Here is a 12,508-nt window from a genome sequence, read left to right as displayed (position 1 = left end):
TAGATGTTGATGTGCAACTATGCCATCAAAACCCATGCAACTGCAAGAAAATGCTTTTTGAAAAGCTGCCTATAGTGACCTCTATGCATGAAAGGGTTAAAGGCCATAAATTCACACCGCACAGTCAAACAAGTTGGCTGTTGGATTTAGAATTTTATGAAAAACAACTGCCATGTTCACACTGTCCTCAACAGACACTGCCAAAAGAGGACATGGTCAGTCGGGTCAAAACAAACCCCAACCAACACCAACAGACGCCGATAATAGACGCCAATGACCTTACAAAAAAAACAACAACAAACGTGTTTGTTTGTGTTTGTCCGTGTGCGAGCGCTCTGTTCCTCCAGTAGGGGACGGTAATGCGCGCCACATGCTTTTGCCAACCGCTGATATTAAATAGCACGAAGAAGAAGTGACAGAGCGAAATTAAAATAGGGAAGCATGATACAGGAAACTGTGATAATTGCGGGGATTTAGAAACAGTGCAGCATATTCTTTTAGAATGTGTTGCATATGAAAGGGAGAGACAACAGTTAAGTCAAGAGTTACGATGGATGTGAGTTGATACAATTTCAATAAAAGTATTGTTAGGAAATGGGTCAAGGCAATCAAGAATTCATGAATTAATATTTAAATATCTAAATAAAACAGGAATAATAAATATAATTTAATTATTATTATTTTATTTTATTTATTTATTTATTTATTCTTCTCATTTCTTCCAAAGCCAAGTATACTCCACACTCCAGATCAGTAGGTGGCGGGAATGCACCATTTATGTTGGTCTGCCAATCCGCCATTAAACACCAGAAGAAGAAGAAGTGACAGAGCGGAGCGGCAGTGAACATGGCGGATACCAGGGAGAAAGGTTTACAAGACTACAGGAAAAAATTACTGGAGCATAAAGAGATTGACGGGCGCCTAAAAGAGTGTGAGTAAGATGTCTTTCTGTCCACGCCAGACTGTTATTTACCAGTTTGACACCGTCTCCGGCTGTTGTTTGTTTGAATTCGACAGTCTGTGCTGTAAGTCGCTTTGTCATGCAGTGCTGAAATGAATTAGCGGCTAATGGTAACAGCTAAGATTACCGACAGATATCATTCACATTATTAAATTAATGTACACAGCATGTTTTTAAGCGTTCTTTCTATATTTAATAACCTGTACAGTGAAAAATAGTCATTTCTCACTCAGTTATTCTCCTTGAGGAAACACTCACCAATGGACGTTTAGCGTCTCTGATACATGAAGAAGATGAAACTTTTATCACATGTTTTTCCATGTAAATAATGTCGCTTCATTGGCCCGTTTCAGTGAGAGAGCAGCTGAAGGAACTCACTAAACAGTATGAGAAGTCTGAGAATGATCTGAAAGCTTTACAGAGTGTGGGACAGGTAAGGTCGAAGCTAAATCTGCTGCAGTGTTTTATTATACCAACATGAAATGAGCCGGAGATCTGCTTTTCTGATGGTCTGATCAGTTCATTGTCTTTGTAGATTGTTGGTGAGGTACTGAAACAACTGACCGAGGAGAAATGTAAGTGCAGAACACCTTTATTCTGGTGTAACTGTTAGTTGATAGTCAGTCTAATGTTGCTCTATTCCTTAATTTCTTCTTTTTTTGCAGTTATTGTCAAAGCAACCAATGGCCCACGCTATGTTGTTGGATGTCGCAGACAGGTGATTGTATTGACATTAATGAATCAATTTTTTATTTTTATTTTTTATTTAAATGAAACAGAATTGAACCTTGGTGTGTTTGTGTGTGTGTGTGTATATATATATATATATATATATATATACACACACACACACACACACACACACACACATATGGACATGCACACAAGTACATTTATGTCTATGTCATTGTGCATTGCATTGCATTCTGGGTAGTGTATGTCATATTTTAGGAACCATTTAGCGGCATACAATGAGGACAACTTACAAATCACCATAGAAAAACAACTGTACTTCTGTTAATACTTTTTAAACGCAAAATAAACTGACTAATATTTTAATCTCTTACGTACATTCGAGCACTCAGTCGTGCGGCCAAGACACTGCCCATATTCATCGCATTTCATACAGAAGTCATATGGCTGCCACAGACAAGATCAAATTAATTTCTCTAATCTCTTTAATCACATGGCATTCTCTAATGAATCTGTAATTCATAGTAAATATATAAGTACAAATTATAAAGCCAATTAACTATTATGCTATGGCAGTTCATAAGACAGCAAGCATTCACCATTATAATGTTTTAACTGTATAGTGTAAATTTTAACATCTTCCTGCACTATGCCTCATATCTCTTCTTGTCTGTGTCTTAAAATCCCAGACTGCATTGCGTGGCTGACTTCACATTCTCGTTCTCTATATGAAGTTTACACTCAAGGAGGAAAAAACTCCTGTCCCAAAAATATGCAATTTACTGCAATTGATAACATTTATATAGCCAAAAAGAAAGTTGAAATGATGAGCTCTTATAACAGTATAGCAGACTACTTGCATAGTTTTCAATCTATATCTCCCAATAATAGGTCTTAGGAAAGATGATATTTAAATGGTCAAAACTCATGTCCTTTATGTTATCTGGTCATATGTTGTTGTTTTAGCTGGATAAAAGCAAGCTTAAACCAGGCACTAGAGTGGCTCTGGACATGACGACTCTCACTATCATGAGGTAAGAGGTTCAGTCTCTCTGCTTGTGCTCTTAGCTGCCAGTCTAGTTTCATTTGTGCATATATAAAATGGTATATTTAATATACATTTTTTATAAAGGTATTTGCCTCGGGAGGTGGATCCTCTAGTGTACAACATGTCCCATGAAGATCCTGGCAGCGTTTCTTACTCTGAGATCGGTGGATTGTCAGAGCAGATCCGTGAGCTGAGAGAGGTCAGAAAGACACTGTGTCTGTATATCAGTATATCAATGTCATCTGATGAAATGTTCACCAAGGCTGCATTTATTTGATCAACAAAACAGTAAAAACAGTGGTAATGTGAAATATTAGTACATTTTAAAATAACTGTTTCTATTTTAATTTTTAGAATTTATTCCTGTGATGGCAAATCTGAATTTTCAGCATCATTATTCTAGTCTTCAGTGTCACATTCTCCTTCAGAGATCATTCAAATAATATTATATGCTGATTTGTGCTCGAGAAACATTATTATTATCTTAACAGTTGTGATGTTTCAATTGACATCACAAAAAATATATTTTTATATCATACTGTGTTATACATATTCTTTGAATAGAGTTCAAAAGAACAGTTATTTGAATTAGATTTCTTTTTACTAAAGTTTTCACTGTCAATTTTGATCGTTGCTGAACAAAAGTAATAATTTCTTTAAAAACAAAACCAAACATTTGAACTAAGCATTTATATTCTTAGGAACATATCAAATAATTTTGTTAGACCATTTTCATATGCATCAAAATCAGGTATAAATCTGATACCCAGTCATCTGACCTGAGTTTAAACACTCGTATGCCTGAATGTAAAACAGTGTTTAAAGGCTGGATCTGTGCATTGCAGCGTAAATGCAGCTTTGGACTATACTGAACTTGCTGAACAGTTTTAATAATGGATTCTCTGTTGTAGGTAATAGAGCTTCCTCTGACCAATCCTGAGCTGTTCCAGAGAGTGGGCATCATCCCTCCCAAGGGCTGCCTCCTGTACGGACCTCCAGGTCAGTCACCCTGTTATGGTTTGGTGGACACTTACTTGCTATTGAGTTAGTTGTTGTGATGTGCAAATATGAAACCAATGTGTTGTTTTCACAAAAATATTTTATTTATTTGAAATTTTTTTAAAGGCACTGGAAAGACCCTTCTTGCCAGAGCTGTGGCCAGTCAGCTGGACTGCAACTTCCTGAAGGTATGTTGGTTTAGATGCAGTAAATTAACTATTTAGCTGGAGTTTAACTTGGCACAAGTCAACTGTTATGGTTGAGGTCATAGTGTTGAATAAAACATGTTGTTTATCAGGTCGTGTCCAGCTCTATTGTTGACAAGTACATTGGTGAGAGTGCCAGACTCATCAGAGAGATGTTCAACTATGCCAGAGACCATCAGCCCTGCATTATCTTCATGGACGAGATCGACGCTATTGGTAATGCTCTTCTCCACATTGTATTCAAGCCATGGGATTTGTGCAGTTGTTCTGACACACGCTTTGTTTTTGAAGGTGGACGTCGGTTTTCTGAAGGAACGTCTGCAGATAGAGAGATCCAAAGGACACTTATGGAGGTTTCAAAATTTGTCAATTTGAATTTTTCTTTTTTTAATTAACATTTATCTTGTCTATTAATGGCTAATTTAATTGAAGACATCCTGCATATCAAAATGTACATGACAAAAACCATGTTAATCGCATGATTAAATGTTTTTGTCTCTATATCAGCTGTTGAATCAGATGGATGGATTTGATACTCTGCATAGAGTCAAGATGATCATGGCCACTAACCGGCCGGACACTTTAGACCCTGCGCTACTGCGTCCTGGCCGACTGGACAGAAAGATCCGTACGTTTGTGTTTCAGTATCCTCCCACTTTACACATTCATTGATTGTACTTGGAAACTTGTAACTTTTCTTTCCCCACCGTACAGACATTGAGTTGCCCAATGAACAGGCTCGACTGGACATTCTGAAGATCCACTCTGGGCCCATCACCAAGCATGGAGATATAGGTGCGCCTCCATGACTTTCCGGTCTCTATTTTTACAGCTGTGACTCTTTTTCTTTGGGACTATTTACTTATCCCCTCTCATCACATTTCCTTTTGTCTTCAGATTATGAAGCCATTGTCAAGCTTTCAGACGGTTTCAATGGAGCAGATCTGAGGAATGTGTGCACTGAAGCTGGTAGGAAACATCACATTGAAAAGTGCAAACCAAAGATTTTGTTTTAAAGAAAAATGAACTCTATTTGCCATGCTCTAGAATGTATATACAAACTAAGGAGGAGACAAAATCCAGTCATATTTGGGAACAGGAAAGATCTGGTGATTTAAAAAAAAATGTGCACCATGCTAATATAATTAGAGCTGCAATGAACAATTATTTTTGTAGTTTACACGGAGACGATAATGGTATCACATTCAAAATCTTGTACTTTGAAACCTGTTTAAATGCCGTTTGTTGTGTAAATGAATGGCCAAAATGCACAAGTTTTCTGTTTTTTTAGAGTCGTGTAAATGCCTCTATATTTAATTTTTTTTTCAATTTTAAAATGTTTTTCTACATCCTGCCCAAAGTTGCCCTCCAAACAGCTTAACCCTGTGCTTAACCCAGGGTTATCGTCATTCTAAACCCCACTTTTAACCGTTGTAATTTAATAGTGGGTTTGCATCGCTTTTACCCGGGGTTATGAAACCCAGGGTCAGTACCACAAAAAAAAACCCCCAAAAAAACCATCAAATGGTGATCGAAAGTGTGATTAATAGATTGAAGAGAAGACAGTTTAATTATTACCTTTGATAGTCAGAAAAGTCTATTCTGGATAAACTTTACAGGACAGTCTGCAATATATAATTCAAGGATGCCAAATGCTAGAGCCTTTATGAAAACAATTTGCGTGTGGCCGTTGTCCAATCAGTGACAACGCAAATATGTACATTGTGAAACGTCATCTTATGAACACAGAATTATTTAACTCCGGGTAAATCATGAGCAATGTGAAGCAAGGTAACCCAGGATTCTGTTTACCCGGTTATAGAATGACCCAGGGTTAACTATTTATTACATATTAACCATTATAAATGTGAAAATCCCTAATGTCTAAATCGAAGGCTATAAAAAAGGGTTGTATGTATATGTAGACTGTAATTTATGGGCGAAATAGGTTAAAATATAAACATTACATTCTAAAGCCCACCGTAATAAAGAAAAACAAAAGCACCAACTAAATGCCTGAAGTCTGTGAAGTTTAAAGGTGCAGTATGTAAGAATGACAACTAGTGGTCGAAATCGGCAGTCAAATTCAAAATATCGGAGATCGTTGTTTCTCCCTCCACCTGCTCCACAGACTCGACGTCACTCACTCGGGTTGCCAGTTTGAGCACACACAACAGGAACGAGCACAATGAAAATTGGCAACGTGCAGCATCACAGACCAAAATAATAACAAACATTCCAGCCTGGAAACGCACATTTCAAAGTAAAATAACTGGCTGTAGAAGTGTTTTTCAGATAAACGAGTATGTAAAAATAGCATGTTTCCTAAATATCTGCGAGTGAAAAAGTTACATACAGCACCTTTAACATTAGCTTTCTTGACTTTCTAGCATTCACAGAGAAACTGTTTAATGCAAGTTATGCGCTGGGGAAAATGTGTCAAACGCTAGAGCACCTGATTGGGCAAGCTGTGTTAAATGCTTATGAGTTTGAAGCAATCTTATGTTTATGACAACTTGGGTCATGCACTTCTGCAGCAGCAGCTCAGTCTGTGCCCTCCAATACTTTTCAGATTCTTTTGTCCATAGAAATGTGGACCAAAAAAAATTTGACCATTTTGAATTTTATGTTGCTTGTCAACTTTTGTTTTTTAACAGCTGTTAGTGGAGAGGTGAACTTTTGATTAAATCTCTCCAGTGTATGACCTCCTCCTCCGTTTTGTCCCACAGGTATGTTTGCCATTCGTGCCGACCATGATTATGTGACTCAGGAGGATTTCATGAAAGCTGTGAGGAAGGTGGCAGACTCCAAGAAGCTGGAGTCCAAACTGGACTACAAACCTGTATAAAACCACATTTTTGTGCAAAGTGTAAACGTGAGGGGTTAGTGGGATATCAACACTGTCCATGGACACAACACTTTTTTTTTTGTTAAAGTTACTGCAATAGATTTTGTGTCAACATTTGAAAACATTTCCATTGCTACCATCAAGTGACTTCAGTTGTTCAGTTATTGCATTGTTTAACCCCAATTTAATACAAATCTTTACCTGTTGGCCGAGTATGTAGACCTGAAAAATGATACGGCTCTTTATAATTCTGTGTGACCAGTTATATAAAATGTGTGCCTGGCCTGCTTCCTTCAACATCATTAAAGTCCATGATAAAAGAAAGAAATAATAAAATATACTCCCATGGTTTTTCCACAGTATCGCTGTACCTCAATCTCCACAAGAAAAACTCCACAATGAGTCATTCTGAATCATGTATTTGTTAGTTCAACCAATATATTGGAAAAATAAATAAATATCCTATTCAACTTAAAATCTCTATATTAAACACATTTTACAAGCACATCCAACTTCAAAAGCCTAAAATTGAAATAATTCTAGAAGTGTCCATATGTGGGGTTAAAGGTCAGCTGCCTGCATCTCTTAACCTTGAAGATGCTACAATGTTTCCTTTTCAGGTTTAGCCTTTCCAGCAAAGGCTTGCCTTTAATACTGACTTTAAATAGGTTTAGTCTTCCATTAAGTCCTCCTCTTCAATATCATGAGCTGGCCGGTTTGACAGCGCAAAGGATTCAAGGACAAAAGCTCTGCAGATCGGACAGTGCTGGAAGCGGCACACGCAGCCGTCACATACGCACGCATGTCGGCATGGCAGAAGCACTCTGTTTGTCGGTGCATTTTGACACACCACACAGTCCTTGCCTTGAGTATCAGGCCACTCCCCCTCTGAATCAGACTCCTCCCCCTTTGGACATGGCGTTTCAGGTTGCGGCTCCGCATCTTGAGTGCTAGTCGAAGGCTCTGTGGATCCAGACATGTTGCTGTTGTCTGCTGACATGAAGAGAGGCTGTGAAGAAAGGAACAAGTTTTAACCACACGAGACAAAATTAACGCTCGCTAACTTAATTAAAGGCACTGTGCCATTTTGCTTCAGGGACACTAGGTGATGAAGGTTAAATGTGATCAAAATGAGCATACAAAACATGACTGCACCAAGAACAGTAAAAAAAAAAAAAAAAAAAAAAAAATGACAAAATGTTGTATATACACTACCAGTCAAAAATTTTGGATGGGTAAGATTTTTTATGTTTTTAAAATAAGTCTCTTCTGTTCTCCAGGGCTACATTTATTTGATTAAAAAAAAAAAACAAAAAAAAAAACAACAATAGTAATATTGTGAAATATTATTCCAATTTAAAATAGCTGTTTTCTATGTGAATATATTGTCAAATGTAATTTATTCCTGTGATCAAAAGATTCTATTTTAAAAAAATGCTTTTCTTTTAAACTTTCTATTCATCACAGCTGTTTTCAACATTGATAATAATAATGTTTTTTGAGCATCAAATCCACATTTTAGAATGATTTCTGAAGGATCATGTGACACTGAAGACTGGAGTAATGATGCTGAAAATTCAGCTTTGATCTGAGGGATAAATTACATTTTAAAATATATTAAAATAGAAAACAGTTATTTTAAATTGGTAAAATATTTAACAATATTATTATTATTATTATCAAATAAATGTAGCCTTGGTGAGCAGAAGAGACCTCTTTTAAAAACATTCAAAATCTTACCTATCCATAACTTTTGACTGGTAGTGCACATTTTGATACCTTCAGATCGTAAAAGTTTCCATGCGCCGTGAGAAGATACTGGAACAAGATTCTGGCAGAGAGTCTGTATTTGACATCAGGAACATGGAGGACTGTCACACTGGCCACCTAGAAAACAACAGGCTATTAAAGGTCCCGTTCTTCGTGATCCCATGTTTCAAACTTTAGTTAGTGTGTAATGTTGCTGTTAGAGCATAAATAATATCTGTAAAATTATAAAGCTCAAAGTTCAATGCCAAGCGAGATATTTTATTTAACAGAAGTCGCCTACATCGAACGGCTCGTTTGGACTACATCCCTCTACTTCCTTCTTTAATGACGTCACTAGAACCGTTTTTTGACTAACCTCCGCCCACAGGAATGCTCCCTCAACTCTACCGAAATTCGTTTATGTACTTGCGCACTTCTTATAACTTACTGTGTTTACTCAGCTCTTACGGTGATTTTCTGAAGTAAAACTGACGCTTCATCTTTTGTGTTATGTACAATAAACTTTATTAAACTCATCAGTATATGTTTGATCATCATTCGGACCTGGTCCGAAACAGCAGACTTGTAGGCTATTAATAAATAATGGATACATACAAGCAGATGACAAATACGCTATAATAACCATAATTAAACTACTAAACCATACCTGTTTCATCTCTATACAGCACTCTGACTCTGTAGGCATTATTGTCCGACTCGAAATGAACACCGTTACTGAGAGTTTCTGATATTATCATCATTCCGTGAGATGAAATTGTCCTGAGAGACTGAGCACGAGCTCATGAAGCTCCGCCCCCTGTGCCGTGCAGCAGCAGCTTATTTGCATTTAAAGGGCACACACTAAAACAGCTCGTTTTTCTGAGCCCCAAAAAAGAGATGGTCCTCACTGCAGAGCATAAAATCCGGGGGGAGGAGTCAGATAAAATCCAACTCCTCCCACCTTACATACCTAAACCTACCAATCTCCACCCCCTGATCCCTAAACCCACCCCTAAACCTACCCATCTCCACCCCTAAACCTACCAATCTCCACCCCTTATATAAGATCCGACTCCTCCCCTCGGATCTTGTGTACTGCATTGAGGTGCTACTGCCAAAAAATGACAATTTAAACATGCTGTAAAAAATGATCTGTTGGGTATTTTGAGCTGAAACTTCACATACACACTCTGGGGACATCAGAGACTTATTTTACATCTTGTGAAAAGGGGCATAATACGGGACCTTTAACAGACTTCACTTGTTCCCATCAAACAAATCTGATAATGAAAGACTCTCAGCTGCTTACGATATTGTAGTCGTCCCTGGTTTCCGTATTGGCCAGTGTCAGCACAGCTACCAAGGGGTATCGGTCCCGGGGAAGCAACCCAAAATCGGTTACTCCGAGATCTGGTGGCATCTGGGTGAAGTATTCAACTTTTTCTTCTTTCTGTATACTTGTATTATGTTAAGGACAAAACGTGCCATTGTGTTCCATCTATGAATTTAAAAAGTGGGAGTGGTGTAAGATCTGTTCGTCACGTCACATGACTCTTCTTCAGGAAGGCACACTATACAGATGCATTATTAGGCCCTGTCCCAAATGGCACCCTAAACACTTGGTCTTCTGTGGAAGTGTGCCATTTGGGACAGGGTCTTACTACAAATTCTAAAACACTTCATTCACATTTCAAATCATACTGCTGCTCTACAAATAATAATTATCCATCAATTTGACTCAATGAGCAGTAAAATTTCCTTCATGTTCTATTTTCAGACGTCAGGAGAATAGCGTAAAGCTTGGTATTTTAATGTGACACGGTATAACACTTTTCAGTCAATGGATTATTTTCCTCCCGACTATTAATTTTTTCCCCTTTATATTCGCTGAATCAGTATGAAAAAAGACAACATATAGGCTACTGTACATTTGTGGTATGCTATGCTGATTTATTCCTGATATTTTCCATGAATAATCACTGGAATGCAGTAAGAATGCATCCCTTTTCACTTCTAACCCATAGCAGTGTTTACTGGAACGTTTTTTAAAGCAGGTAAATAGAATATTATTATTGTCTGTGAAAATAATGGAAATCACTTTGAAATATCATCACTCAATGTTCCACTTAAAGGGATAGTTCACCCCAAAATTACAATTTTGTCTTCATTTACTCACCCTCATGTTGTTCTAAACCTGTATGAGTTTCTTTCTTCTGCTGAACACAAAATAAGACATTTTGAAGAATGTCGGTAATCAAACAGTTGACGGCACCCATTGACTTCCACAGTAGGACAAAATACTATGGAAGTCAATGGCTACCATCAACTGTTTGATTACCGACATTCTTCAAAATATCTTCTCTTGTGTTCATTTATACATGTTTGGAGCAACATTAGGGTGAGTAAATGATGACAGAATATTCATTTTTGGGTGAACGATCCCTTTAAATGGAACATTGATGAATCCACTTAAAATACACCATTTTTTACTAAGGCAACATATGTTTCATGATACAGGCATATCTTTCTACAGTGATATTTAACAAGTCCATAATATTGCTACGGAAATAATTGAGCTAATCTTTAAGTAAATCATCATGATGATGATACACATTTAGGCTAACTCATTTTTGTATATTATATGCAGTTATGTGCATTGATCATGATGACATAAGTCTGCCCTTAATGTGAGGCAAGTTCTGTCTCTAAAAGTCATTTTTATAGCCCTTTGATGCAATTTGTTCATTTTTAGTTGATGGCACACGCATCCTGAAATAGATTTAGATATTTTCTGTACAGCTCAAGTAAAAAGTGGCACAGCTTACCTCAATTACATATGGATCTGGTGGAAGGACGATGTGGAATGTTATTACAGAGCTATTACTACTATAAGAGTTCAATTAAAAGGATACTTGAAGCTTTGGTGGTGAAGATAGCTTAACTGCAGAGCCTCTTGAAACCGCTCCGGTGTGTCGAGCCGGAGCCCACGCTGGTGACTCTGAAGGGCCGCCTGGAGCGCCGGGACCCCACAGCCCCAGAAACAGCTGAGGACACAGTCTTCAAGACAATACGGCCGCAAGCTCACACCGTCTGACACAACACACACACACACACACACTTATAGACTACGCTTGACTCATTTAAAATGGATTCAACATTGGGTGAGTTGATTCTCACCAGTTACTGTCCCAGCCGGAGAGTCCATCTCCAAAGCGAAGGGATTGGTCACCTGCACCATCTTCCTCTCAGGCACAGGAATTAAAGAGTCGGTCTCATCCGAACTGCGTAAAATGACGGGAACATCAAATCCAAACCTTGACAGGAGATACTAAAGTTAGTGAGACAAAGATTAAGAGTGCAACTTCTGCTTTGAAAGAGGAACTAACTCACTGGAGATGCACAATTCAGACTAAGAGAAATCAACACCACACATTGTTCACCACTTTAACACTGGCCTTAAATGCTCATTTATCCTTATCAACATTGACTTACCAGCCCAACACGGCAGCCACAGTGATGATGAAACATACTGATATAACACTAATGTAAAAGAGAGGAGAATACTCATACAACATCACTAAAAACTCCGCGGCCATGCTCAAAGTGTTACATTAATACAATGCGATTAAATGCCTGCACGTATAATAAAATCATAAAAAATAATAATAATAATGCGGTTGTCCTGTTCAGGCTGTCACCCTGCAAGACTCATAAACGTAAACTTCCGGTTGTGACAGCCGCTACTACGGTGGCCCAGAGGACCAAATCCGCACATGACTCAAATACCGTCACGCATAGGGAGGAGCGTTACAGCAAGATAGTGAGGGGAAGTCAGATTCATTCTGTGAATCGGCTCTTTCAAACAAATCGTTGCATGGAATCGGTTCAAAACAGATTCCGTTTTTAGGTCATCGCGTAATTGCGGCGTCATCTGGAAATGGTTTTTTTAAATAAACATTAACAGTACATTAACTTTATATATACAGCTTCAAATATTGAACATC

At 37.9% G+C, this 12,508-nt stretch overlaps 2 protein-coding genes across 3 annotated transcripts; one reads left to right on the top strand and one right to left on the bottom strand.

Moving 5' to 3' along the window:
• The first annotated feature begins 385 nt into the window (after window positions 1-385).
• Window positions 386-7,175, top strand: psmc6 (proteasome 26S subunit, ATPase 6). Its single transcript, XM_079888406.1, has 15 exons — window positions 386-556; window positions 728-931; window positions 1,315-1,394; window positions 1,497-1,536; window positions 1,627-1,679; window positions 2,621-2,688; window positions 2,787-2,901; window positions 3,614-3,701; window positions 3,828-3,889; window positions 4,000-4,123; window positions 4,199-4,260; window positions 4,415-4,535; window positions 4,622-4,702; window positions 4,805-4,876; window positions 6,637-7,175. Exons 2-15 carry the CDS (start codon window positions 847-849, stop codon window positions 6,753-6,755), a joined length of 1,170 nt encoding a protein of 389 aa, XP_079744532.1. The 5' UTR covers window positions 386-556; window positions 728-846; the 3' UTR covers window positions 6,756-7,175.
• cgrrf1 (cell growth regulator with ring finger domain 1) lies at window positions 7,031-12,284 on the bottom strand (the record flags this gene model as incomplete). 2 transcript variants are annotated; one of them, XM_079888407.1, is made up of 6 exons in its annotated part: window positions 11,997-12,284; window positions 11,682-11,818; window positions 11,417-11,594; window positions 9,814-9,961; window positions 8,535-8,642; window positions 7,031-7,764 (listed from the first exon to the last, which is right to left on the bottom strand). In XM_079888407.1, exons 1-6 carry the CDS (start codon window positions 12,098-12,100, stop codon window positions 7,426-7,428), a joined length of 1,014 nt encoding a protein of 337 aa, XP_079744533.1. In that variant the 5' UTR covers window positions 12,101-12,284. The 2 variants fall into 2 exon arrangements, with proteins under 2 accessions (XP_079744533.1, XP_079744534.1); XM_079888408.1 differs by having other exon boundaries at window positions 7,426-7,764; window positions 11,682-11,785; window positions 11,997-12,259.
• Between the last annotated feature and the right edge of the window lie 224 nt (window positions 12,285-12,508).

This window comes from Squalius cephalus (genome assembly GCF_949319135.1).
Source record: "Squalius cephalus genome assembly, chromosome: 12".
NCBI classification, from domain to species: domain Eukaryota; kingdom Metazoa; phylum Chordata; class Actinopteri; order Cypriniformes; family Leuciscidae; genus Squalius; species Squalius cephalus.
This window is presented reverse-complemented; position numbering and strand designations above follow the sequence as displayed.

Coding starts and splice junctions, on each gene's coding strand:
- psmc6 (XM_079888406.1), top strand. CDS start 847: ATGGCGGATACCAGGGAGAAAGGTTTACAAGACTACAGGAAAAAATTA. Junction 3,702..3,827: donor CCTCCTGTACGGACCTCCAG/GTCAGTCACCCT, acceptor ATTTTTTTAAAG/GCACTGGAAAGACCCTTCTT. Junction 4,536..4,621: donor CCGACTGGACAGAAAGATCC/GTACGTTTGTGT, acceptor CCCACCGTACAG/ACATTGAGTTGCCCAATGAA.